The sequence below is a fragment of the Phacochoerus africanus genome, chromosome 11 (assembly GCF_016906955.1).
Source record: "Phacochoerus africanus isolate WHEZ1 chromosome 11, ROS_Pafr_v1, whole genome shotgun sequence".
NCBI classification, from domain to species: domain Eukaryota; kingdom Metazoa; phylum Chordata; class Mammalia; order Artiodactyla; family Suidae; genus Phacochoerus; species Phacochoerus africanus.
Genome location: NC_062554.1, coordinates 47,910,288 through 47,934,406, shown reverse-complemented (window position 1 = coordinate 47,934,406; position 24,119 = coordinate 47,910,288). Strand labels below are relative to the sequence as shown.

The window sequence follows — 24,119 nt, the reverse complement described above, 5'->3', positions numbered from 1 at the left end:
TTCACATGGTTTAGTGAAAGTCTTGGGTCCCGTTTTTCTTTGAGATCAGTTTGAGAGGACCATATTTCTCTCATAAGAAAAACCTCAGAATCTCTTTTCTGTCTCTCAGGTTTTGGATGCTATCGTGACAAACTAGACAAACTGGCAGAGGGAACCACAGAATTTTTGTTGTTGTTGAAAATCTGAAAGCGTAGCAAATGGAGTTGAATAGATTTTGAACAACAGATTCCTCATCTAACTCAGGAGAAATTAAATAGACCTTTTGCTAAATATTTACATGTTTTGGAGACGAAAGGCTCAGAGATAATATTACAGATTTTAAAAGTCATCATAATGAGATTCTTCTCTTACAACTCTGAAATTGTATGCACACACACACACACACACATACACACAACTGTAGAATAAACAGGATCTTAGCTACCCTTGACTGGGACTTAGGCAGAAGAGAATGGCCAAGAAAACCGTTTTACAATATCCTATGGGAAGATTATTGGTATTTCTTATGTATCTTATGGATTGGGTTTAATATTTATTTACTTGTTCAAGGTAACAGTTTAGTGAGTTTTTTAAAAATGAAATCATGCATTTCTTCTGAAGGTAATTGCATCAAGACACTTTGTTCTTTCCTATACATTGCTCAGTGTCTACAAGGAATAGTTTATTAAAGCCAAACTTTCTTCCTCAGGGTAATCCTCTCTTTATATTTCATTTCTTGGTTCAAGGTTCCATTAGATTTTTACCCACTGAATTAAATCTGAGGGAGTCATGGTTCTCCTTAGAGTATTTCCAAGGATCTCAGAATGAGAATTAAGACCATTTTCTCCTACCTTTTGATGAAATCTGCTTAGGAATTTTTGTAAAACTTCCTTTTCTTGACATTTTTGGAAGGGGAAGTTACCTTTGATGGCATCTGGTCGACCTGGGTCAGTCGGTCTGGTCTGTCTGTCTGTCTCTCTTTCTGGCCTCACCCATGGAATATGGAAGTTCCCAGGCTAAGGGTTGAATCAAAGCCATAGCCACCAGCCTACGCCACAACCACACAACATCTGATCCGACAAGCCACATCCGCCACCTACACCACAGCTTGCAGCAATGCCGTATCCTTAAGGCCATGAGTCAAACCCAAATCCTCAGACATACCAGTTGGGTTCTTAATCCACTGAGCCATAACTGGAACTCCAACCTGGGTCTCTTGAGGTCCATGAGAAGCAAGGGTCAAGCCTGACCCATGTGCCTTCTTCTCTCTACTGTCCTCAGCTGCACTTTCTTACATGTTGGAGTGAAGGCTTCTTGTCCTTCACAAAACTGAAAGGTCATGCCACTCTCATTTTTCTAACCTGTATGCATTGTATTCTTCTGTTGAGAGGGAAAAATCCAGAATAGGATTGGAATAAATAATGTAGGAATTGGTGTGCATTTTCTGTTGTTTATAAGAATAAAACTGCCATAGGGTTGTGCTTTGCCAGTGATCCATATATGTTTTGAATGTGACATTTAAAGAACTCGCTTCTAAGATTAGACTGAAAGATAGGACATTTTGTTGTTGGTTCTGTAATGTTTGAACACCTTAGAATGACACTTTTTGATAGAAGGCTTAGAAAGACGCCCATACATTTTACAACATTTTATTTTGAAAATTTTCAAATCACCATCCAGTTTTAAATTTTATAGTTTCATCCTGCCAGCCCAGTGTGGAAAATTCTAAGGCAGAGGAAATATAAAATGTTCAGACTGATGTAGCTGTAGAACTCACAGTTGCCTCTTTGGGGGCCTCCCCAGAAAGTAGACATTTGGTGAATTTGTGTTTCCAGAGTAAAACACCAAGAAATAAAACAAAGTCCTCATTTGTTGTGCTTGTCATAAACTGGCTTTTCTAAAATAAAAAATATTTAGAGTTTTATGTGGAGATGTGTTTCCCTGGGATTAGGCAGCCTGTGCTTTCTGGCCAATTTGGCTAAATTGTGTGCATTTAAACAGATTGTAGTCATTGGCTTAAACTGTTCACTGTGGTCCGGGGTTGGGGGTGGGGGTTGAGATATAAAGGTGGTAAGATTTATTTATCTCCCTCTGTTGACTTACTTCATGATTTCCATGTAAAGAACTAGATGGAACTAACTAAATAATGAATGTAATTATTTATGAGAAATACCAAAAGGTCAGAAGTACAATTAGAAAATGTTAACACATGGAGATGTGAAAAAAATCCATAGGGACCCTATTGCCTTTGGAATGGATAAGCAATGAGATCCTGCTGTGTAGCACTGGGAACTATATCTAGTCACTTGTGATGGAACATGATGGAAGATAATGTGAGAAAAAGAATGTATATGGAGTTACTGTTGTGACACAGCAGAAACTAATCCGACTAAAAACCATGAGGTTGCGGGTTTGATCCCTGGGTTCGCTCAGTGGGTTAAGGATCCAGCGTTGCTGTGAGCTGTGGTGTAGGTTGCAGACGTGGCTCGGATCCCGTGTTGCTGTGGCTCTGGTGTAGGCCATCAACTACAGCTCTGATTAGACCCCTAGCCTGGGAACCTCCATATGCCGCGGGTGCGGCCCTAAAAAGACAAAAAAAAAAAAAAAGAATGTATATATGTATGTGTGACTGGGTCACTTTGCTGTATAGTAGAAAATTGACAGGCACTGTAAACCAACTATAAAGGAAAAAATAAAAATCATTAAAAATTTTACAGGGTCCAAACATCTCTAGATTCTGCAGATCTTGAATTAATATTTAGAATGTTTCCACTCCCATCTTAGAGTTTCAAAGTAAGCATTTAGAATCTGTGGCTTTTTTAGGGCAAAAAAAAAAAATGTGTTTGGCGCTATCCTCCGATCTTCTTTTCATTTTATGCCTTCAATAGTCTGGTACAACACCTAGACACTTTCACATTATATGTTCCAATCATTTTCCCTTGTCGAATTAGTTTGCCAAATTGCTTTCTGATCAGGACTCTTGAGAAAAGCTGGTGCCCTCCTTTGTAGAGATGTCGATGCCCCTTAATAGCATTTTGCAGTCATTGACTCAGAGACTCCTGGAGAGCATCATTGAACAGGCACTTGTAACTCCTTGATTTCAATGATTCACCGAGATGTGTAAACTACGTTTAAGGCCCAGGATAGCTAATTGCACTGAGAAAGTGGCAGATAAGAGGAAAATGCTAGGAACCATGCATTTTTTTGTCTTTGATTAACATCTAATTAGCTTAAGAGCATATTTCTGTGTGAATCGAGTGTTTAAATCAGAGAAATGATATGAGTTCTAGATAGATCCAGTGCAAAGGCTTTCAAGACCGAAATTGATTAAATATGTTATACCTTTCAGTAAAATTATATATATATTGCCCAACTAAAATAGGGTCATTGCAGTAGATTTTTATCTACTATTCCCCAAAGACACTCAGGAGTTGGGTGGGGGGCAGAGTCAAAACTTATATGTCACAGTTTCCTTGTTCTTAAAAGGCACAAAAGGCTGAAAAGACTGCTGTCATTCTCATATGTCTCATTAGCAGTTGGAAATTACTAAGTAAACCCATAAGCACAAGCACACATATATGTGTGGGTTTGCGTTTTTCTTTAGTTAGTACTTTGTGCTATTATAACTTCAACCTAACGCTTTCCCTCTGATTGCTCTGTCAAAACTTGGCATGATTTATGATTGAACAATAGTAAATACAGGTAGGAAAACATTCATTATGAAAGATGCCCATGAGCATAAGGTATTGTTATTTCATCTGATGAGAGAATGGCTGGATTTCAAAACTATTTCATCATCAATATTTTACGCTAATGAATAAAATAGTAACTAGCCCAGAGGCCACATGCAAACAGAAACACAGCAAAACATGCAGTGAACATCATTCTCCCTTCATTTGTTTCCTTAGCAAATAGAATTTGATTGCCGAGTTCTTCATGGAACGATGAGTCTTTTGTGTTTTATTTCTATCTATAGACCCAGAGATCTGTCCCTCTGCCATGGAGATGTTGTCTTATATGAGAGTCATATTTCAGCAAACATAATTAAACCATCACAAACAGAGCCTTCCATTAGTCAGACCAGAGTTATGGTTGTCATGCTTTAGATGCATAAGAAAGTATTTCACATTCTGCTGGGGGAAAAGAAAGACCGCTAAATATTTCATGGCTTTTTTTTTATCAGATTGTTTATTTCTCAACATTTTAAAGAGATACTTAATTTTTCTCGACAGCTATTTTCGTTAACACGATAGAGAAATGGATATTAAGGGCAAAATTTGCATGGGATGCCAAGAACTGGTATTTCCCTGGAATGATGCTTACTGTGTGCATAAGAATAAATCTCACACTGTTCTCCAGAAATGTCCTTGGCATTTGACGTGTTTTCCAAAGCTATATTCTGGTAATGTTCTGCATCTAAGGTTTCAAGGAGGAGGAGAAATCGTATTTTGATTGGTGTGGTTCAATATACATTTGGGTTTCATGCAAAAATAAAAATGAACACTAGAGGGTGCTGTTTGATTTTCCTTTTCACTGAGTTGTGTTGCAGATGCCAGTCAGGGCATGGAAAACGGTTCCCCTAACCAGGACCAAACCGCAATGCAATATGGGGTGTAAAAATCCTCTGAATTTAAGGAGAGAGGCTGGAAGGTTCAGAATGGGGTTGATGCTAAATTAATTCAGAATTAGTAAAGACAAGACATAATTCTTTATTACTCTTAAGTTTGTATGATTGTCTTTTTAAAAAATTCTGTTGGAGTAGAGTTGATTTACAATGTTGTGTTAGTTTCAGGTGTATATCAAAGTGAATCAGTTGTACCTATCTGTATAGCCATTCTTTTTTCCTGATAGTCATTTTTTGACAATTACTTAATTTCTTTGGTTGAAATAAGTTTTATTAGATTTCAAGCTCTCACTAAATGTCACATGGTTCCAAAAATAGCTAGAATATTAGACAATGTGAAACAATTCGTGCTCTCAAGTTTTGGCACTAGGATTTTGAATAGAGCACATACTACTGGTTAAGAAGCTAATTATAGAATTCCCATTTGTCAGAAATGCCAGACCCCAAGATGTTGTTTCTTTTGATATCAGAGAAATACCAAGTTAATAAGATTCCCAATTAACTTCCTTTTTAACCTTTGCTGAACACAGGCTTCCTCCCGCCCCTCTTTCTTGGGGCAAATCTTTTTGAGTGGCAGGAGAAGGCAAGGTTCTAGAGTTATCCAAATATATGCTATCATGTGGTTTATGTTTGTATAGTGTCATTTTCTAACCCAAGAATAGTTTAAAAGAAGCTTAAAGTTCTCATTTTATAGAAAAGAAAGTTAAGGTATTATGATATCAAACGATTTATTTCAAGCAGAGAATTCAGTTAGTAAAAGGGTCAGAATTACCTTCCAGTTCTTCTGCCTTGCAGACAGTCAGCTAAGGGGCGTTTGCTTTTCGTTCCATAGCTTTTCTGGGTCTTTGTTATTTCTCTTTAACAAAGATAGGCGTGATTGATTCAAGGACCGCTTGGCAGCCATCAGCACAGGTTTCCAGTTCTTCTCTCTCCCAGGCTCCCCGGAAGTTTGCAGTTCCCTGCTCTCTGAAAGTTAGTTGCAGGCACGTACCTTTCTTTGGCCAGTGACATGGTAACATAAGTGTCCTGTGTCCCTTCTGGGATGTGATTCTCTCCCCCTTGCTGAGGTGAGCCCTGAAGCCTCATGCTGAGCTGGCAGCATCAAAAGCTAGTGAAGTATCAAGAAATAACAAGTGTTGGAGAGGGTGTGAGGAAAGGGGAACCCTTGATTGGTGGGAATTTAAGTTGGTGCAGCCACTATGGAAAACAATATGGAAGTTCCTCAAAAAATCTAAAGCTAGAAATACCATATGTCCAGCAATTCCACTTCTGGGCATTTATCCAAAGGAGATGAAAACACTAACTCGAAATGGTATCTGCACTCCCATGCTCATTGCAGCATTATTTACAATAGTCAACGTATGGAAACAACCTAAGTGTCCATCGATGGATGAATGGATAAAGAAGATGTGCTATGAACATATATACAATGGAATATTATTTGGCCATAAAAAGGAAACCCTGTCGTTTGCAACAACATGGATGGACCTTGAAGATAGTATACTAAGTGAAGTCAAGACAGAGAAAGACAAATACTATATGATCTCATTTATATGTGGAATCTAAAAATAACAAAACAGAAAAATGAATTCATGGATACATAGAACAGACTGGTGGTTGCTAGAGGCAGGGTGAAATGGATGAAGAGAGTCAAAAGATACAAACTTCCAGTTATAAAATGAATACATTCTGGGGGTGTAATTACAGCATGGTGACTAAGTTAACAATATGGTACTGCATATGTGAAAGTTGCCACAGATCTTAAAAGTTCTCATCACAGGGGAAAAAAATGTATGTATGGCTATGGGTGTAAACTAGACTTACTGTGATGATTGTTTCCTAGTATATACATCTATCGCATCATTATGTTGTACACCTGCAACATCATGTTATATTCAGTTATATCTGGATAAAATGTGATTCTGACACAGTAACAGAAACAATGGAAGGGAATCCGGAGCTCACAAACAGAACTGCAGAGACTGAATTGGATGTAGGATAAAAGTGGTACTTCAGGACAAAGGATACATTGTTCAGTAAATTCTGCTGAGAGGAAAAAAGATGATGATGACGTCTCCCCCAACCCCCCGCCCAGGGTGGGAGTCAGGATCAGCACCCCTGGAGTGAGCAAGTGGGAAACCTTTGCTGTTTATGCCACTGAGGTTCTGAGGTTTTCTACTTTGGCTCCACACCATGTTATCCTGATGACAGACAAGGATGTCAACCAAGTGAGAGAACTTGGGTCCAAGAATACAAGTTCAACAAGAAGGGATTTAATTAAAAATCTAAAAAACGATTATAGTCTTCAATTTAGAAACTTTGAGTGACTTTGAAATGAGAAATCAATAAAGAGAAGTTACTAAATATGAAAACTTCTCTTCCTTATATGTCTTCAGTTAAAATTCATCTAGGGAAATCAAGTAAAAGAAATAAATTCCGAATCTGACTGTGAACACCTTAGACCGTGGAAAGGAAAATGGAGCCTTAGCTCTGAATCTGCTGATTGTGAAGTGGGGGAGCTTGGAGTTGAGGTTTTCAGATGAGAAAAGAACACGTGCCTAACATGAATTTCCATCACGGGGAGGTACTGTGTCTCATCTGGAATAGATGGCTTAAGTGCTTAATCCATCTCAATGTTCAGCATTTCCCCCAGAGCTCCTAAGACGTCCAAGTTGAAACAGATGCATGTTTTCCTCTATCAATACCGCCTGTTCTCCTGGCTGCACAGCAGCTCCGACTGCCCAGCTAGAGCCTGTGGGCCCTTCCTGCAGCGGGAGATCAAAGCTGTTCGCTGCAAACTCAGTCTACACCCTGCTTCCCCAGCCCAGGGACGGTGTGATGAGATGCCTTTTATACATAAGAGGGTAGGAATCGTACCCACACCCACCCATCAAGGATGCTGGGATTGCTGCGAGGCGTTTCCCAGAGTTCCCAGACAAGGACAAAAATGCCATCAGCTGAAATCCGAAACAACTTCAACATAAACTTGAAGTGGAGTTGACTTTGTTTTTAACTTTCAAAAGGGCGGCACCCAGGATATATTTACCAGACCCTCCATTTTGTAGTTATGTGGGGTTTTGTACCAGGTACTGCTTCTCAAACTCCAAAAAGCCCCTTAACCAACACCCCACCAATGCGCTGTCCGTATAAACAGACTCATAACAAAACGCATTAAAGCTCTGGCCAGCAGCACTTACCTGCCCCATTGCTGCTGCTGTTGCTTTTTTTTTTTTTTTTTTCCAAATCAGAGCATGCTATTTCATGTGCAAAGCTTAACATCGATAAGAATGATTCTAGCCACCAAGTAATGAAATAATTGAACACAAAGTTTATTTAAGCATAAAACACATGAAAAATTACTTGGTTGATTTGTAAAAGAGAAGAGTTGGGGTCTGAGGGGACGGGTGAGGGGGGGTTCCCCAGGTCCCAAAACAGTATACGCAGTGGCCACGCGGCCATGGCGAGGCTGGAGGACACGAGGGCAGGGAAGGGGTTCTGTATGAATGGGCGGTGGGGAGGGTAGCACAGACGTCTCAGAGGTCAGATGCTTCCAAACATCGGAGAACTTCCTCAGAGGCAAAACCTCCAATCACTGCTTCTCAATGTTTAATATCGTCCCAATAGGCCCTGTCTCTGTATAAACTGATCCAGAAACAGCATTTGTTGGACAGATGTCTCTGGTCAGATTTCAGGACAGACTTGTCTAACCAGAATCTCTTCCTTCCATTTCCTCCGTTTTTCTTGTGAACCAGTTTCTAGTGACAACTGTTTGGAAAGAGGAGGCAGGAAATCTGCCTTTAGAAGCCCCGTGGCTTACTTTGAAAGAGGAGCGTAGCGTCTCCCTCTTTTCTGGAACGCTGACCATTGGGGGCAGGTGGCATCACTTTGAGATAGTGGACAATTTCAAACAGGTTTTGACTTAAGGGCACACACCTTTTATCCTACAGGGAGGTGAAGTGAGTAAATGACAGCACTTCATATTTAGCAACCTGGAGTTAATTATGAGGTCATGCCTGATTTATAGACAAAACGCCATAATGAAATCTGGGTCATGAGGAGCAGCAGCGTCCAAATTTGAAGTTCAATGGAAGAATTAGAGGCTGTGAACAGAGAGAGACGTGGTTAAGTCCTATGGAAAAAAATATATACCTGTTTGATGTGGGTCGGACATCTCTGCAGTATTCAAATACAGGAACCGACTTTCTTCATTGCCAAGAACCCACTTTATCCATATGGCGTTGACTGAGGCAGCAAGGAGGCAGAATGAACCCCACCCTTGGAAGAGTCCTGCTAACTCAGGGAAACCATGGGCCAAGGCTACTGCAGGAAATCTTGTTTGCTTGATCTCACACCAAGGCCCAGGCACAACCTGGGGAGACTTGGTGGCCAGATTAAAGGCCAATATTTGGTTCCTAAATGGCTGGATACATTTTTGGGGTTTTTTTTTGTTTTTGTTTTTGTTTTTTAAATCACCTTCATCTTGGAGTTCCCATTGTGGTTTAGTGGTAAGGAACCTGACTAGTATCCATGAGGACGTGGGTTTGACGTCTGGCCTCGCTCAGACGTCAGTTAAGGATCAGGCGTGGCCCAGCTCTGGTGTAGCACAGTCATGGCTCACGTCCCACATTGCTGTGGCGGTGGCACAGGCCAGCAGCTGCAGCTCTGATTCAAACCCTAGCCCGGGAACCTCCATGTGCCATGGGTGTGGCCTTAAAAAACGAAACAAAATCACCTTCATCTTTTAGATAAAAGAGCAAAGACCCAAAGTTTTTTTTTTGTTTGTTTTGTTTTTGTTTTGTTTTGTTTTGTTTTTTGTCTTTTTGCCATTTCTTGGGCTGCTCTCGCAGCATGTGGAGGTTCCCAGGCTAGGGGTCGAATCGGAGCTGTAGCCACCGGCCTACGCCAGAGCCACAGCAACGCAGGATCCGAGCCGTGTCTGCAACCTACACCACAGCTCACGGCAACGCTGGATCCTTAACCCACTGAGCAAGGGCAGGGACCGAACCTGCAACCTCATGGTTCCTAGTCGGATTCGTTAACCACTGCGCCACAACGGGAACTCCAAAAGTTTTTGTTTTTTTTTTTTTTTAAAAAAAAAAAAGATGATGCTAGAATTCCTCGGGCATTTTCGTCATCCTTCCTTCTTAATTTCTTGAAGTCCTAGAGTCAGCTGCTGACCAAGGGGGCCTCATACAAGAACTCCTCTTTCTCAGGGTCAAGAACTTCCTGTGTCCCCAGCCGTCCACCCTGGAGGGGAGTTGGGGTTCAGGGTTGGGAGGGTGCATGCTCACCTCTGCAGCTCTTGCCATCCGCCTGCAGGGTTCCTGTCACACAGCTACACAGAGGCCCATCCACCCGGCTTGTGCAAATCTGCTCACACCCTCCGTTGTCCTCACACCAGTCCAGCCCTGAAGAAAGAGCCGATGGACAAGTTACCTGCAGACAATCCAACTCTCCAACTGGTATCTAAGGGCCAAGCTTTAAAGAAAGGAGAGGAAGGAAAAAAAGCCTGGTACTGTCCTCAGCCTTTAATAGTCCATGAAAAGATGCTATTAGGGAAGCGGGCAGGCTTCTCAGACTGGGGTCCTCAAACTGGAATCCTCAACTTCCCTGTTCACCACATTCATACCATAAGCCAAACACATCCCAGAGTTGGCCCAAGCCTTCAAATCCCACTGCTTTAATCATTTATAGGCTGTTTGAGGGAACATACATACATACTTTTTCTCCTAATAGGTCCCACTGAAATGATCTGCTCTTTAGGTTCCTTGGTATAATCTGTGGCAATCCTGGAATTTTGAGGGCAGTTCTGAAAGACAGAACACCGGAGGGAAAATTTCACACAATTAAGCTGATAACTTATTCTTCACCACGTTTCCACCTCCAAAAGAGGCAGTGGCTCAGCCTCGAGCACTACGGTGGCTCAGATTAATTAGAACCAATGCATTCTTGATCACTGAGCCCACTGGGACTCGGGGCTTTATGTTGAACAGAATTAAATATATTCTCCACACTAGAATTAGATTCAAAGAGGCTCCTGTCCCAGGAAGGAGGATCTTGTATCAGATCAGACAGTAATGTAAGCACCAGCATCCGTAAGCAGCTCCGACCATAACTGACACACTGACATCTCGATCCTGTAAACATGGGACAAGTATAAAACTGCAGTGTTAAATGTTAGGGACCGGGTACCAGTGCAATAAACCCCAGGGACACAGTCATATATGGTGGGGATGTAAGCCTGGCATGGACCAGATGACTGGTGTGTCACCACGTCCTCCCAGCCCTTCCAAGCCCCAGGCCCTGGAGTGGTTTGGGGTGGGCGGGGGGATGACCTCTGTCTGAAGCGTAGCCTGAGCCCAGGAGTTTGCTTCTGTCGGGGAGTGGAGCTTGGCCCCATCATTCACTTCAGATGCAGGTGGCCTGACTCCTTGAGACTCTGGCAGAGTGGCTCTCAAACAGAGCCAGTTCCCCACTCCTTGCAAATGGCAGCAAGTATTTTGGGTGCTATAAGTGGGGAGGAGGTACTTCTGGCATCAGGGTAAAGGCCAGGGATCCTGCTAAACATCCTGCAGAGCACGGGGCAGCCCCACAACAAAGAATCATTCCATCCAAAATGTCAGTAGTGCTGAGGTTTGAGAAACCCTGGTCTAGCATCATGCCAACCACAGATGGGCATCTCAGAGACAGAGGAGTATATGGTCATCATTCTACCGCGCTCTCTCTCTTGTTGGACTGCCTCTCCCTGGCATCTGAGGATGGCTCCAATTCAGCCACTGCCCGGTGCCATGAGTCCTAAAGGACCCTAAAGAGCCACAGAGCCTGGCATTCGCGATCCCCACTCAGGGAAAACTGGAGCTGTGAGAAATAGAGCTAAGCGTTGAATTTTCGCACCATCACTTACTATTTTACAGGAGTACTTTTCTGAATCACAGAGGGACACTGCGCAGTGAAGGTGGACTTCGTCATAATCCCCAATGAACTTGAAGACCGTGACGTGAAAGCGACAGGTGAGGGAGACACCGTTCTCCTCGATGCCGATGGTGTTGTCTTTAATGTTCTGACACCTGTTCAAGAAAAAAGCCACCCTCTTTCATGTTTCATACAAAACCATCACAAACGGCCAAAAGGCCTTTGCATGCGGAAGTGACCTCGGGAGTGCGTGGGTTTGTCATTTGTCATGATTCCCTTAGAGTTTCCTAGTTTGTTTGGAAAGCATCAAACAGTGCCTCAAATTAGCATCTTAACGGCACCTAAAACCAAAATGACTGTAGCGCCTGCACTCAATTTCCCCACGCGTCAGTGTCTCATTCCTCCCCCTGGTACTGCTGTGTTTTACTGATATCAATTTAACAAACATAAGATGAGTCCTTGTGTTTTCTGTACTTTCTCCTGTTAATTATCAATTTGGGGAGGGGCCCCCTTTTCAAGCCCTACTGGGAAATCTTCCCCCAAGTAAAAACAGGTGGGAGCTGGAGCGGACAACAGAGCAGTCACGGGTGAGCTGAAGGCTTGTTTTGGGCACCTCTTCTCCCACCTCCTTGTGGTTCTGAGCCAGTAGGTAAGGGCACAGCCATCTGGCCTCCACTAGTTGGCGCTCCCCCAGTGGGCCCCAGTCTCTTATGCCCCAGGGTCTTTTTACCCTTTCCCCCATCAGGAAGCCTCTCTGCACTTCTTCCCACACCAACTAATGCTTGCTCTTTCTCCAGCACCAGTCTCTGGCTCTCCTTCCTGTATAAACATGCCCTGACCAGACAGGAGCCGTGGCTTTTCCTGGATTTGCCCATAGCACCCAGCTGAGCCCCTGGAGTGCAGGAACCAAGGTGTAATCCTGATGGGGTCTGCAACACACTGAGTAGAACGTAGTAAGTATTTAAAAATCTTTGTTGGATGAATCAATGAGTGAATGAATCAATGAGTGAGTGAATGCTGCCACGGCCAAGGCTGGTCCATCACAGCCGAGAAGTGTTTTAGAATGATCAAGATGGCCTTCCCCTGGCCCACAGGATGAAATAGCTTAGAGAGAAGAAAAATGAAAAATTGAAGTTATCTGTCAGCATTCCCACAACTATTAAATTTTTTAATTAGTCTTGAAGGCAATAGTCTCTTTTTTTTAATTTTTAAAAAATTTTATTGGAGTATATTTGACTTAAAATGTTCGTTAGTTTCAGGTGTACAGCAAAATTAATCAGTTTTATGTATATATATATATATATCTCCATTCTTTTTTTCCTGTCTAGGTACAACAACCCTTTAATGTCAGCACTATTTTATCCCTAGTTTACAGAAGATGAAACTGAGGAATAGAGCAGTTAAGATATTTTTCTAAGGCCACATAGCTGACAAGTGGAAAAACCAAGAATGGAGCCTATAAAAGATTGGATTTTTATGCAAAAATACTTCTGTTCTCACCCACAGCTCCAGGGGAGGAGTATACCTGCCAGTCGCACTGATTCAGGGCTTGGCTGTGTGACTTGCTTTGGTCTCCTGGTAGGTTTTTTGTTGTTGTTGTTGTTGTTCTATTCATGTTTTTTATTTTCTTATTACTCAAATGAATTTATCACATCTATAGTGGTATAATGATCATAACAATCTGATTTCACAAGATTTCCATCCCACAGCCCAAGCACATCCCCCCACCCCCCAAACTGTCTCCTCCGGAGACCGTAAGTTTTTCAATGTCTGTGAGGAAGCATCTATTCTGCAAAGAAGTTCAGTCTGTCCTTTTTTTCAGATTCCACATGTCAGTGAAAGCATTTGATGTTGGTGTGTCATTGTATGGCTGACTTCACTTAGCATGATAGTTTCTAGGTCCATCCATGTTGCTAAAAATGCTGGGATTTCGTTCTTTTTCATGGCTGAGTAATATTCCATTGTGTATATGTACCACATCTTCTTGATCCACTCCCCTGTGGATGGACATTTAGGTTGTTTCCATGTTTTGGCTATTGTAAATAGTGCTGCAATGAACATTGGAGTATATGTGTCTTTGCGAGTCGTGGTTTTCTCTGGATAGATGCCCAGGAGTGGGATTGCTGGATCAAATGGTAGTTCTATTTTTAGTTTTCTGAGGAATCTCCATACTATTTTCCACAATGGTTGCACCAATTTATAATCCCACCCACAGTGTACTAGGGTTCCTTTTTCTCCACACCCTCTCCAGCACTTATTGTTTGTAGACATTTGGATGATAGCCACTCTGGCTGGTATAAGGTGGTACCTCAGAGTGGTTTTGATTTGCATTTCCCTAATAATGAGTGATGCTGAACATCTTTTCATGTGTTTTTTTGGCCATCTGCATGTCTTCTTTGGAGAACTGTCTGTCTAGATCTTCTGCCCATTTTTTGATGGGGTTGTTTGGTTTTTTTTGGTATGGAGCTGCAGAAGGTGTTTATAAATTTTGGAGATTAATCCCTTGTCAGTTGATTCACTTGCAAAGATTTTCTCCTCTCTGTTTGTGTTGTCCTTTCGTTTTGTTTAGGGTTTCCTTAGCTGTGCAGAAACTTTGAAGTTTGATTAGGTCCCATTTGTTTATTTTTGTTTTTATTGTCATTACTCTAAGAGGTGGATCTGAGAAGATGTTGCTGTCATTTATGTCAGAGAGTGTTTGGCCTATGTTTTCCTCTAAGAGTTTTATAGTGTCTGGTCTTATATCTAGGTCTTTAATCCATTTGGAGTTTCTTTTTGTGTATGGTGTTAGGGAGTGTTCTAATTTGATTCTTTTCCAGGTGGCTGTCCAGTTTTCCCAGCACCATTTACTGAACAAGCTGTCCTTTCTCCATTGTATATTCTTGCCTCCTTTGTCATAGATGAGTTGGCTGTAGGTGCATGGGTTGAATTCTGGGCTTTCTGTCCTGTTCCACTGATCTATATTTCTGTCTTTGTGCCAGTACCATACGGTTTTGATGACTCTTGCTTTGTAGTATAGTCTGAAGTCCGGGAGCCTGATTCCTCCCGCTCCATTTTTCTTTCTCAGGATGCCTTTGGCTATTCTGGGTCTTTTGTGCTTCCAAGCAAACTTTAAAATATTTCGTTTGAGTTCTGTGAAAAATGTCCTTGGTAATTTGATAGGGATTGCACTGAATCTATAGATTGCCTTAGGTAGTGTAGTCGTTTTGATAATATTAACGCTTCCAATCCATGGGCATGGTATATCTTTCCATCTATTTGTGTCCTCTTTGATTTCTTTCACCAGTGTCTTATAGTTTTCAGAGTACAGGTCTTTTGTCTCTTGAGGTAGGTTTACTCCTAGGTATTTTATTCTTTTGGATGCAATGGTAAAAGGGGATTGCTTCCTTAATTTCTCTTTCTGCTCTTTGATTGTTAGTGTATAGAAATGCCATCGATCTCTGTGTATTAATTTTGTATCCTGCGACTTTGCCAAATTCATGGATGAGCTCTAACAGTTTTCTGGTAGAGTCTTTAGGATTCTCTAGGTATAGTATCATGTCATCTGCAAACAGTGATGGTTTTACTTCTTCCTTTCCAATTTGGATTCTGTTTATTTCTGTTACTTCTCTGATTGCCGTGGCTAGGACTTCCAAAACTATGTTCAAGCATAGTGGCGAGAGCGGACATCCTTGTCTTGTTCCTGATCTCAGCGGGAATTCTGTCAGCTTTTCACCATTGAGACTGATGTTCGCTGTGGGTTTGTCATATATGGCCTTTATCATGTTGAGGAAGGTTCCCTCTATGCCCACTTTCTGAAGGGTTTTTATCAGAAATGGGTGTTGGATTTTGTCAAAGGCTTTTTCTTCATCTATTGAGAGGACCATATGGTTTGTATTCTTCAGTTTGTTCATGTGGTGTATCACACTGATGGATTTGCAGATATTGAAGAACCCTTGCATCCCTGGGATAAATCCCACTTGATCATGATGTACAATCCTTTCAATGTATTGTTGGATGCAGTTTGCTAGTATTTTGTTGAGGATTTTTGCATCAGTGTTCATCAGTGAAATAGGCCTGTAGTTTTCTTTTTTTGTGGTATCTTTGTCTGATTTTGGTATCAGGGTGATGGTAGCCTCATAGCCTGAGTTTGGGAGTATCCCTTCCTCTGCAATTTTTTGAAATAGTTTCAGAAGGAGAGGTGTTAGCTCTCCTCTAAAGGTTTGATAGAATTCGCCTGTGATGCCATCTGGTCCTGGACTTTTGTTTGTTGGAAGTTTTGTAATCACAGGTTCAATTTCAGTTCTTGTGATTGGTCCGTTCGTCTTTTCTATTTCATCTTGGTTCTGTCTTGGAAGATCATACTTTTCTAAGAATTTGTCCATTTCTTCTAAGTTTTCCGTTTTATTGGCCTATAGTTGCATATGGTGGTCTCTTATGATCCTTTGTATTTCTCTGATGTCCGTTGTTACTTCTCCTTTTTCATTTCTAATTTTATTGATTTGAGTCCTCTCTCTTTTTTTCTTGATAAGTCTGGCTAGGGGTTTATCAATTTTGTTGATCTTTCCAAAGAACCGGCTTTTTGTTTCATCGATCTTCTCTATGGTTTTCTTTGTTTCTATTTCATTGATTTCTGCTCTGATCTTTATGATTTCTTTCCTTCTACGAACTTTAGGTCTTGTCTGTTCTTCTCTCTCGAGCTGCTTTAGATGTAAAGTTAGCTTGTTTATTTGAGCTTTTTCTTGTGTCCTGAGGTGGGCTTGTATTGCTATAAACTTTCCTCTTAGAACGGCTTTTGCTGCATCCCATAGGTTTTGGAGTGTCGTGTCTTTGTTGTCATTTGCTTCTAGGTATTTTTTAATTTCCTCTTTGATTTCTTCAGTGATCCATTGGCTGTTTAGTAGCATGTTGTTGAGTCTCCACGTGTTTGTGTTTTTTTGCAGTTTTTTTCTTGTTGTTGATTTCCAGTTGTATAGCGTTGTGGTCGGAAAAGATGCTTGGTATGATTTCAGTTTTCTTAAAGTTACCGAGGTTGGATTTGTAGCCCAGGATGCAGTCAGTCTTAGAGAATGTTCCATGTGCACTTGAGAAGCATGTGTATTCTGTTGCTTTTGGATGGAATGTCCTATAAATATCTATTAAGTCCATCTGGTTTAATGCATCATTCAGGGCCTGTGTTTCCTTATTGATTTTCTGTCTGGTTGATCTGTCCGTTGCTGTAAGTGGGGTGTTAAAGTCCCCCACTATTATTGTGTTATTGTCGATTTGTCCTTTTAAGGTTGTAAGCAGTTGCCTTGTATGTCGTGGTGAACCTGTGTTGGGTGTGTAGGTATTGAAAATTGTTACATCTTCTTCTTGGATTGATCCTTTGATCATTATGTAATGACCTTCTTGTCCCTTAAAATATTCTTCATTTTAAAGTCTATTTTGTCTGATACGAGTATTGCTACTCCAGCTTTCTTTTGATCCCCGTTTGCATGAAATATTTTCTTCCATCCTCTCACTTTCAATTTGGATGTGTCCCTAGAAATGAAGTGGGTCTCTTGAAGACAGCATAGATGTGGGTCTTGTTTTTGTATCCATTCAGCCAGTCTATGTCTTTTGGTTGGGGCATTTAGTCCATTCACATTTAAGGTAATTATTTATATGTATGTTCTTACTGCCATTTTATTAATTGCTTTGGATTTGGTTTTGTTGCTCTTTTTTCTTTCCTTCTCTTGTTCTCTCTTCTTCTGGTTTGATGACTGTCCTTAATGTTGTATTTGAGTTGATTTTTCTTATTTGTGTATCAATTGTAGATTTTTGGTTTGCAGTTATTCTGAAGTTTTGGTATAAGAGTCTACATGTATATGAGATTGTTTGAAGTTGTTTTCTTAATTGCAAGTTCATCTCCAGTGTCCTGCATTTGTACCCACCTCTTCCCATGATTTCTGATTTTGGTGTTATAATTGTGTATGGATGATTTCATATCTTTACTATATATATACCTTTACTGGTGAGCCTTGTCATTTGTGGAATTTTTGTTTCCTGATGCTGTCTTTTCTTTTCTGCCTAGAGAAGTTCCTTTGGTATTTGTTGTAAGGCTGGTTTAGTGTTGCTGAATTCTCTCAGCTTTTGTATCTGTGAAGGTTTTGATTTCTCTACCCCCAAATCTGGCACCTTGGCGTGTTGACTATTTTAAGCTGAAGGAGTTTGAGAAAATGGCAGAGGCAGGAAGGTCATTCTCCTCCCATTAAACCCGCATATGAGAGGCACTACCCTAACCTGGAGGAACACAGCATCCTTGCTTCCCAAGACTAAGGGGTGCTGAGAGGAATCTGAATGGCCAGCTAAGATTCCTCAGTTACTCTTCCACCCATTGCACTTCTCTGCAACTGTCTGTGCTTCATCAAACTGAGCATCACAACATGCAGCCTGAACTGTTTCTTCCAGTCTGAAGAAGGCTCCCGTGTCACACAGAACTTAAATACACGTATACTCTTTTCTCCTGTTAATCTGCCTTGGTCCATTTTATTTTTGGACCCATCCAGGAACCCTCAGAGGGTCAAGAAAAACTCCTCAAAGGCCAGGAAATTTAATGCTGCATCTCTTCCAAATACAGAAGAAACCGATTCCAGAAAGGCTAATCATACTCCTTCGAATCCGGGTTGGAAGGAATGCTCACTCCTGGAGGTTCCAGTGCTGAAAGAATGCCAGTGTCTAATGAGGTCATTGTGAGGGCAGAGACAGAGACAGAGGGACAGGGACAGAGAGAGCAAGGGGGTCTTGACAGCATCTCGCTCCCTGGACCCAGTCATCCCCACAGCCACATCTACTGATGTGGTTTGGTTCTGTAACCATTAGCTGCCTTGTTTTTGCATAAACTAGTGTGAAATGGTCTCTACTACTCATAAGACGAAGAATTTTGATGAATGCAGGCATCTGCTTTAAGCATTATTGTATTGGGGTGATGGAAATGGTCCAAAATTAGATTTTGGTGATGGCTGTGCTCCTCTGTAGATTTACTAAAAATCATTGACTTTTACACCTAAAGCAAGTTATGGTTTTTTTTGTATTTAAACTATGTATGTGATAAACTTATTTTAAAAATTATTGTTGGGAGTTTCTGTCGTGGTGCAGCAGAAACAAATCTGACTAGGAACATGAGGTTGCAGGTTCAATCCCTGGCCCTGCTCAGTGGGTATAAGGATCTGGCGTTGCTGTGAGCCGTGGTGTGGGTCGCAGACACTCGGATCTGGCATTGCTGTGGCTGTGGATAGGCAGGTGGCAACAGCCTTGGTTAGACCCCTAGCCTGGGAACTTCCATAAGCCTTGGGTGCAGCCCTAAAAAGACAATAGACCAAAAAAAAAAAAGAAATTATTGTTGCTTAACAAAACCAATGAGTGTTTTTTAAAAATAAATTATTATGATTATTGTTTGGTCCATAGTCTTTTCTTATTTTTTTCATTCACCCATTCATTCATTTGATAACTTTGTTGCATAACCACCATGTTTCAGGAAATATACTAGGTGCTGGGCATATACTGGTGAGTAAAAAGACATGTTTACAGACTTTTGTTGTAAGTCCTTTTAAATGTTGATAGGTGTCCTATTCACCAACCTTCCGTTATTCTCATTACATCCTTTCATTTGCAGATAATCTACATTCCCCTCAGACTGAAATTCAAAGCAGGCAGAACAGAATGCCCTCTTTGATCCCATTGAGAATAAAGCACTTTGACACCTGGAACTGGGGATCTACTGCTGCCCCAGGACTTTAAGCATGGCTTGATCTCACTAAGACTCAGTTTTCTGGTCTATAAAATGGAGCTTGTAAGATCTGCCTCATACATTGTCCTGAGGATTAGACAGTTCTTGGGTACAAAGTGCTGGCCCAATATTAGATCCCATTCCCCCTCCTCTAAAGAGGATGAGGACAAATCCAATACTAGAGGCTCCACGACCGTCCTCCAAGAGGAGGAGAGGCTACTCACCCTCCTTCGATGATGAAGTATCGGAGCTTGTCATTGCTGTCTCGGGAGGGGGTGGCATAGCACTTGTTCAGCGTCAGGATCAGATGTGTTGAGTCGGCTCCGACCACAAAGACCCCGACATACAGCACGTCCCGGGTGGTCAGCACTACCTCACCCTGGCGGTAGGGGTGCTTGTAGGAGGCGTTTTTGTACAGTGCCATCTTGGTGGTGAAGCTGCCTTCTTGGGTTGGAACTGTCAGGTTAATGACGCTACAAGGGAAACACTCATGAGTCGGAAAAGCCCAAGCAAAGGCATCCATTCAATTACCTACCGTTTTCTAAGCTGCAAATGCAGAAGGAAGGCCAAGCAGGGAGCAGTGAAGCCTAATCGGGTACATGTGGCAATTAAAATCTAATGAAATTTAAAAACTCAATTCTTCAGCATCCCTCTCCCCCAGCGCATTTCAAATGCTCAGTGGCCATGGAGAGCAGCTGTAAGGGACAGTACAGATACAGAACATTTCCATCACTGAAGAAAGTTCTGTCGAACAGTGCTGGTCACAAGGCATTTAAGTTCAGAAAATACGAATTATTCTTTTCCTAGAGCATCAAAGACAGATGCTAGCAATTTTGATTATGTGAACTTTAACTGTCAAGGAGAAGACAGAGCGACACCTGCAGCCTGTGAGCTTCTTACCTTAGCATTGGCTTCACGACAGAATCCAAGGAGATCTTGATATCCAGTTCATAAGCACACGAAAACTCCACATTGATCGTCCTGTCCCTTGTGATGATGTTGCCAGTATTGTTGGCACTTTCGATCCAAATTGTGTTTTTATACATGATATGAGTGCCATTGGACTGCAGAGCAAAGGGAGGTCAGAAATCATTAAACCTGGGTGTGAGTATGTGGCCTGCATTTCAAATCTGTGGGCCTGAAAGTGGAGAAATGGCTTCATTCCATATATAACCCAGAGGCCAGTATAAATCAGGATGGAGCTAGCCTCAGCATTTAGTAGGAAAAAAAAGTATTATAATAGATGTCACCAGTACCCTTCGGTCTGATAACCCTGAATGCCCATGGAAGGTGATTTCATGTACCACTGAATTCTAAGTACAACCAGCCCCCAGTTATCTGTGGGAACCCTGGCTGGGGACAGCATGAAGTATTGCCATCCCAAGGTAATACAATCTTCTCTCTCAGTTCTTAATTCAGAATCCCTCCTCCGCCAGATCTTGTACCAGACATGCCCACAAGAACCAAAATGAACACATGCACATGTCTCTGTCTTCCTCCTTTCACTCCCTGATAAAAGTGTTAATGAGCACAGTTAATAAAAAAAAAAAAAAAAAGCAGGAAGGTACAGGAAGAAGAGAAGCAAGATGCTTTGCTAAACTATCAATCAGATAACCTGACACCAAAAGTTAGAACCTTGTATTTTTGCAGCCAACTCTTAAATAATGTCTGGGACCCCTTAGCCCCTGAAATAGCAGAACCCAGCTGTCTTTATCTGGAAGAACAATAGAAGCATGAGAGAGGTAGCAAAAATGTGTCAATACGAGGGTAAGGTGACAGTAGACAGTGCAAACCAGGGCAGGAAGTGTGTCACTTATCTTGTTTTCAGTTCAATCAACCACTTAGCACACAGTGATTATTCTCCCGCCACTGTCCTGTATTTTGCACATGCCTTTTGCTGTTTTCCAGGAGCATTTTTCTAAGTAGAACAGCCTGAGGTTGGTTTAAGGACAGTCAATGTGCAAACACCCGGAGCTGTCACCTGCTCTGCCCAGGTGCTCTTTCCGCCCCCGTTCCTCACCTGCACGATGTTTCCGCAATTCCCTTTGGTGTTGTTGATCTGGAAGGAGATAAAGTCTTCCCCCTCGATGCCAGTGCACTGCCTGTCATTGATCCGAACGCCCTCCCTCTCGAAGCCGAGCTGGAAGAGTTTGCACTTGGATATGGACACCTCCATCTGGGCCGCCTTGCAGGTCACCTCGGCGTCGATGATGTCATGGGAGTCTGTAGGAAGAGTTATTCCAAAAGGCAAGTCAGTGGGAGCTGGTCTTGGCTGCGGGGGTGTGGCAAGACACCCCATTCGCTTTAGAAGTGGCTAATGCTCTTCACACAGAGGCTGCGGCTTTTCTAATGCAGCTCTGATCAAACTAAATGAGTATATGAACTCATTCAAGGCAATAACTCGGCAACGCTAGAGCCTTTTTTTAAAAGATGAAAATGCTGGGAGTTCCTGTTTTGGCTCAGCAATAATGAGCCCAACTAGTATCCATGAGGACGTGGGTTTGATCTCTGGCCTCTCTCAGTGGGTTAAGGATCCAGTATTGCTATGAGCTGCAGTGTAAGTCGCAGACGTGGCTCAGATCTGGTGTTGCTGTGGCTGTGGCATGGGCTGGTGGCTGCAGCTCTGATTCAACTCCTAGCCTGGGAACTTCCATATGCCACCAGTGCAGCCCTAAAAAGCAAAAAAAAAAAAAGAAAAAGAAAAAAAAAGATGAAAACGCTATATAATGCTTCTTTTGTCTTTATAAACGCAGGATTTCCTCCTGCGTTTCCTCCTGTTACTTTCTGTAAGCTACACCCCCGCCTTGCTGTGACCTGGCTAAAGAACACACCCCAGGTGAGGGCAGCCCTCAGCCCAGCTGGTACCCAGGCCCACACTAGGAGCTCTTGCTTTTTAACATGGGATGTAACGACTGACATTTTCCAAGAGTACATATAGGCTTGGGTACTAAAGAAACAGGAACATTTTTATCTGCTTAGGTGAAGCCTTTGAACAGCATGTGTGGTCCCCTCCTGCGGAGCCTTCTGGTCAACTAGGCTTTTATTCTCCAGTGATGCCTTTGGCATTTCTTGATTCAGGCAAGGGTGCAGAGCTCTAGGGCATTCTTTTCTCAGAGGGACTGCGATGTGGAGCAGGACCTAGAGTCCTTGTTTATTCTTTGCATCAACATTTCAGTTGTTTTCTCAGGATTCACCAAAAAGCTTCAGGCCAGGTAAAGCTGGCTTTACACACATCTTAGCACCTGGCACTCTCATTCTGATCCTTTTACGTTTTCGTCAAACCACCTTGCCTCCCTGTGAGTCTAAAAGATCAATTTGGATCTCTAATGTTGAACGTGATGGCCTCAGATGGACCTGGCTGATTCCATGCATGTATAGATGTATGTTATCATTTATTGAAGAAAAAGCTGTAGCTATGAGGAAATGCACTTCAGCCTACTTTGAAGAGGTCAGATTGCTTCCTTGTTCTGCTTAAAGACTCGTGAAAGCTTCGTTATTCAGGTTTCTAACCCACAGTGTGGGACACATGGAGTCTTCTGACACAGTTGCCTGGCGTCTCCCGTGGGGCCTGTCTGGGAGGGGAGGGGGGCAGGTGTCACTCACTGTTTCCGTAGGGAGGCGGCTCGATGCAGCCACACAGCTCCCCTCCGTTTTCCAGCTCACAGGTTCGATTGGGACAGTCTGCCCCCACACAGGGGTCTTCAACCACTCCTGCTAAAAAGGAAAACAAACAGAAACACACACAACTTGATTTTCACACCAACGCATGGCAGCCCGTGGTCACCCTGTGGGTTTGTCACTTCAGAGGCCCTGGTGATGGTCAGGGGCCAGATGCAAATGAACAGACAGGGCAACCTTCCAGGAAATAACCACAACGGCTAGTAATTGGGCCCATGCCATGTGCTTCAGGCTTTGGTGGCACTGTCCCCTCCAACCCTCGCCCAAACTCTGCCAGCTAAGTATCGCACAGCATCGCCACTGAACTTGCACCCAAGGTCACACACAGGTGAAGGTAAGTAGAGAGGATGGACTGGACAGACACCCCGACCGCCAGGGCATCCCGAGGTCACTGCACTTACTGCTCTGTACCACGTGCATTGGTGTCTTTATATAACGAGTAGAGTCCAAGCCATTTACCTCTCTATTCCCAGCAGCCAGCCAACTTGTAGCTGGTGCTCAACAGATACTTGCCAAGAAGGGAAACTTTAGGACCAGTGAAGTCCCAGAGAGGTCCCTCAAACCAGGATTTCTTAGTCTTTTTTCATTCATGGTCCATCTCCTCCATAAACATCTCCTTAATTTTATAAAAACAGACCAAAATCTACACACAACTCACCAGCACTAACTTAGATTAATGGTATTGTTTTGCCAAAAAGGATAAAACTCTAAGTAAAATACAAACGTATGTGAAGTGTCATCACCTTCAGATTATAAACAACATTTCTGTAACAGATAAGCCCAAGGCCATCCGTAAGATCTCTAGAACCTCAGTTTGGGAACCACTAACTGAGAGCATTTTCTTTTTCTTTTAGACATTCACTTCTTTATTTAACACCCAGGTATAACGATCCTCCACTCCTCATGGCATATGATGTAAGTGTTAAAGAAATAGCAACAGTTCAACTCCAGCATGAGCCAGGTTAGCTTCAAGAATTTTTTTTTTTTTTAAAAGGAGTTCCTGTCGTGGCTCAGTGGTAACGAACCCAACTAGTATCCATGAGGACTCCTCGGGTTCGATCCCTGGCCTTGCTCATTTGCCATGAACTGTGATGTAGGTCACAGAGGAGGTTCGGATCCAGCATTGCTGTGGCTGTGGTGTAGGCCAGCAACTGCAGCTCTGATTCGACCCCTAGCCTGGGAACAATGGATTCGGCCCTA

The 24,119-nt window shown here is 42.4% G+C and overlaps 1 protein-coding gene and 1 long non-coding RNA gene across 5 annotated transcripts in view; one reads left to right on the top strand and one right to left on the bottom strand.

The window, feature by feature from the left end:
• LOC125111848 (uncharacterized) overlaps positions 1-18,541 on the top strand; it is an 83,653-nt gene extending 65,112 nt beyond the window's left edge. For 2 of the 4 annotated variants that reach the window (XR_007130955.1, XR_007130957.1), the window contains exons 3-6: positions 11,518-11,613; positions 12,313-12,468; positions 13,022-13,093; positions 18,022-18,541. This is a non-coding gene — a long non-coding RNA (uncharacterized LOC125111848). Of the gene's footprint in view, positions 1-9,922; positions 10,116-11,517; positions 11,614-12,312; positions 12,469-13,021; positions 13,094-18,021 lie in introns of those variants that run through there. The other 2 variants (XR_007130956.1, XR_007130958.1) reach the window with 2 other exon arrangements.
• Positions 7,909-24,119, bottom strand: part of TECTA (tectorin alpha) — a 162,625-nt gene continuing 146,414 nt past the window's right edge. The window contains exons 23-30 of the mRNA XM_047753968.1: positions 22,845-22,955; positions 21,262-21,464; positions 20,142-20,305; positions 19,466-19,714; positions 11,508-11,670; positions 10,325-10,412; positions 9,895-10,011; positions 7,909-8,703 (exon numbers count right to left, since the gene is read on the bottom strand). Coding sequence (XP_047609924.1) covers positions 8,603-8,703; positions 9,895-10,011; positions 10,325-10,412; positions 11,508-11,670; positions 19,466-19,714; positions 20,142-20,305; positions 21,262-21,464; positions 22,845-22,955 — 1,196 coding nt within the window. The 3' untranslated portion in view covers positions 7,909-8,602. The remainder of the gene's footprint in view (positions 8,704-9,894; positions 10,012-10,324; positions 10,413-11,507; positions 11,671-19,465; positions 19,715-20,141; positions 20,306-21,261; positions 21,465-22,844; positions 22,956-24,119) is intronic.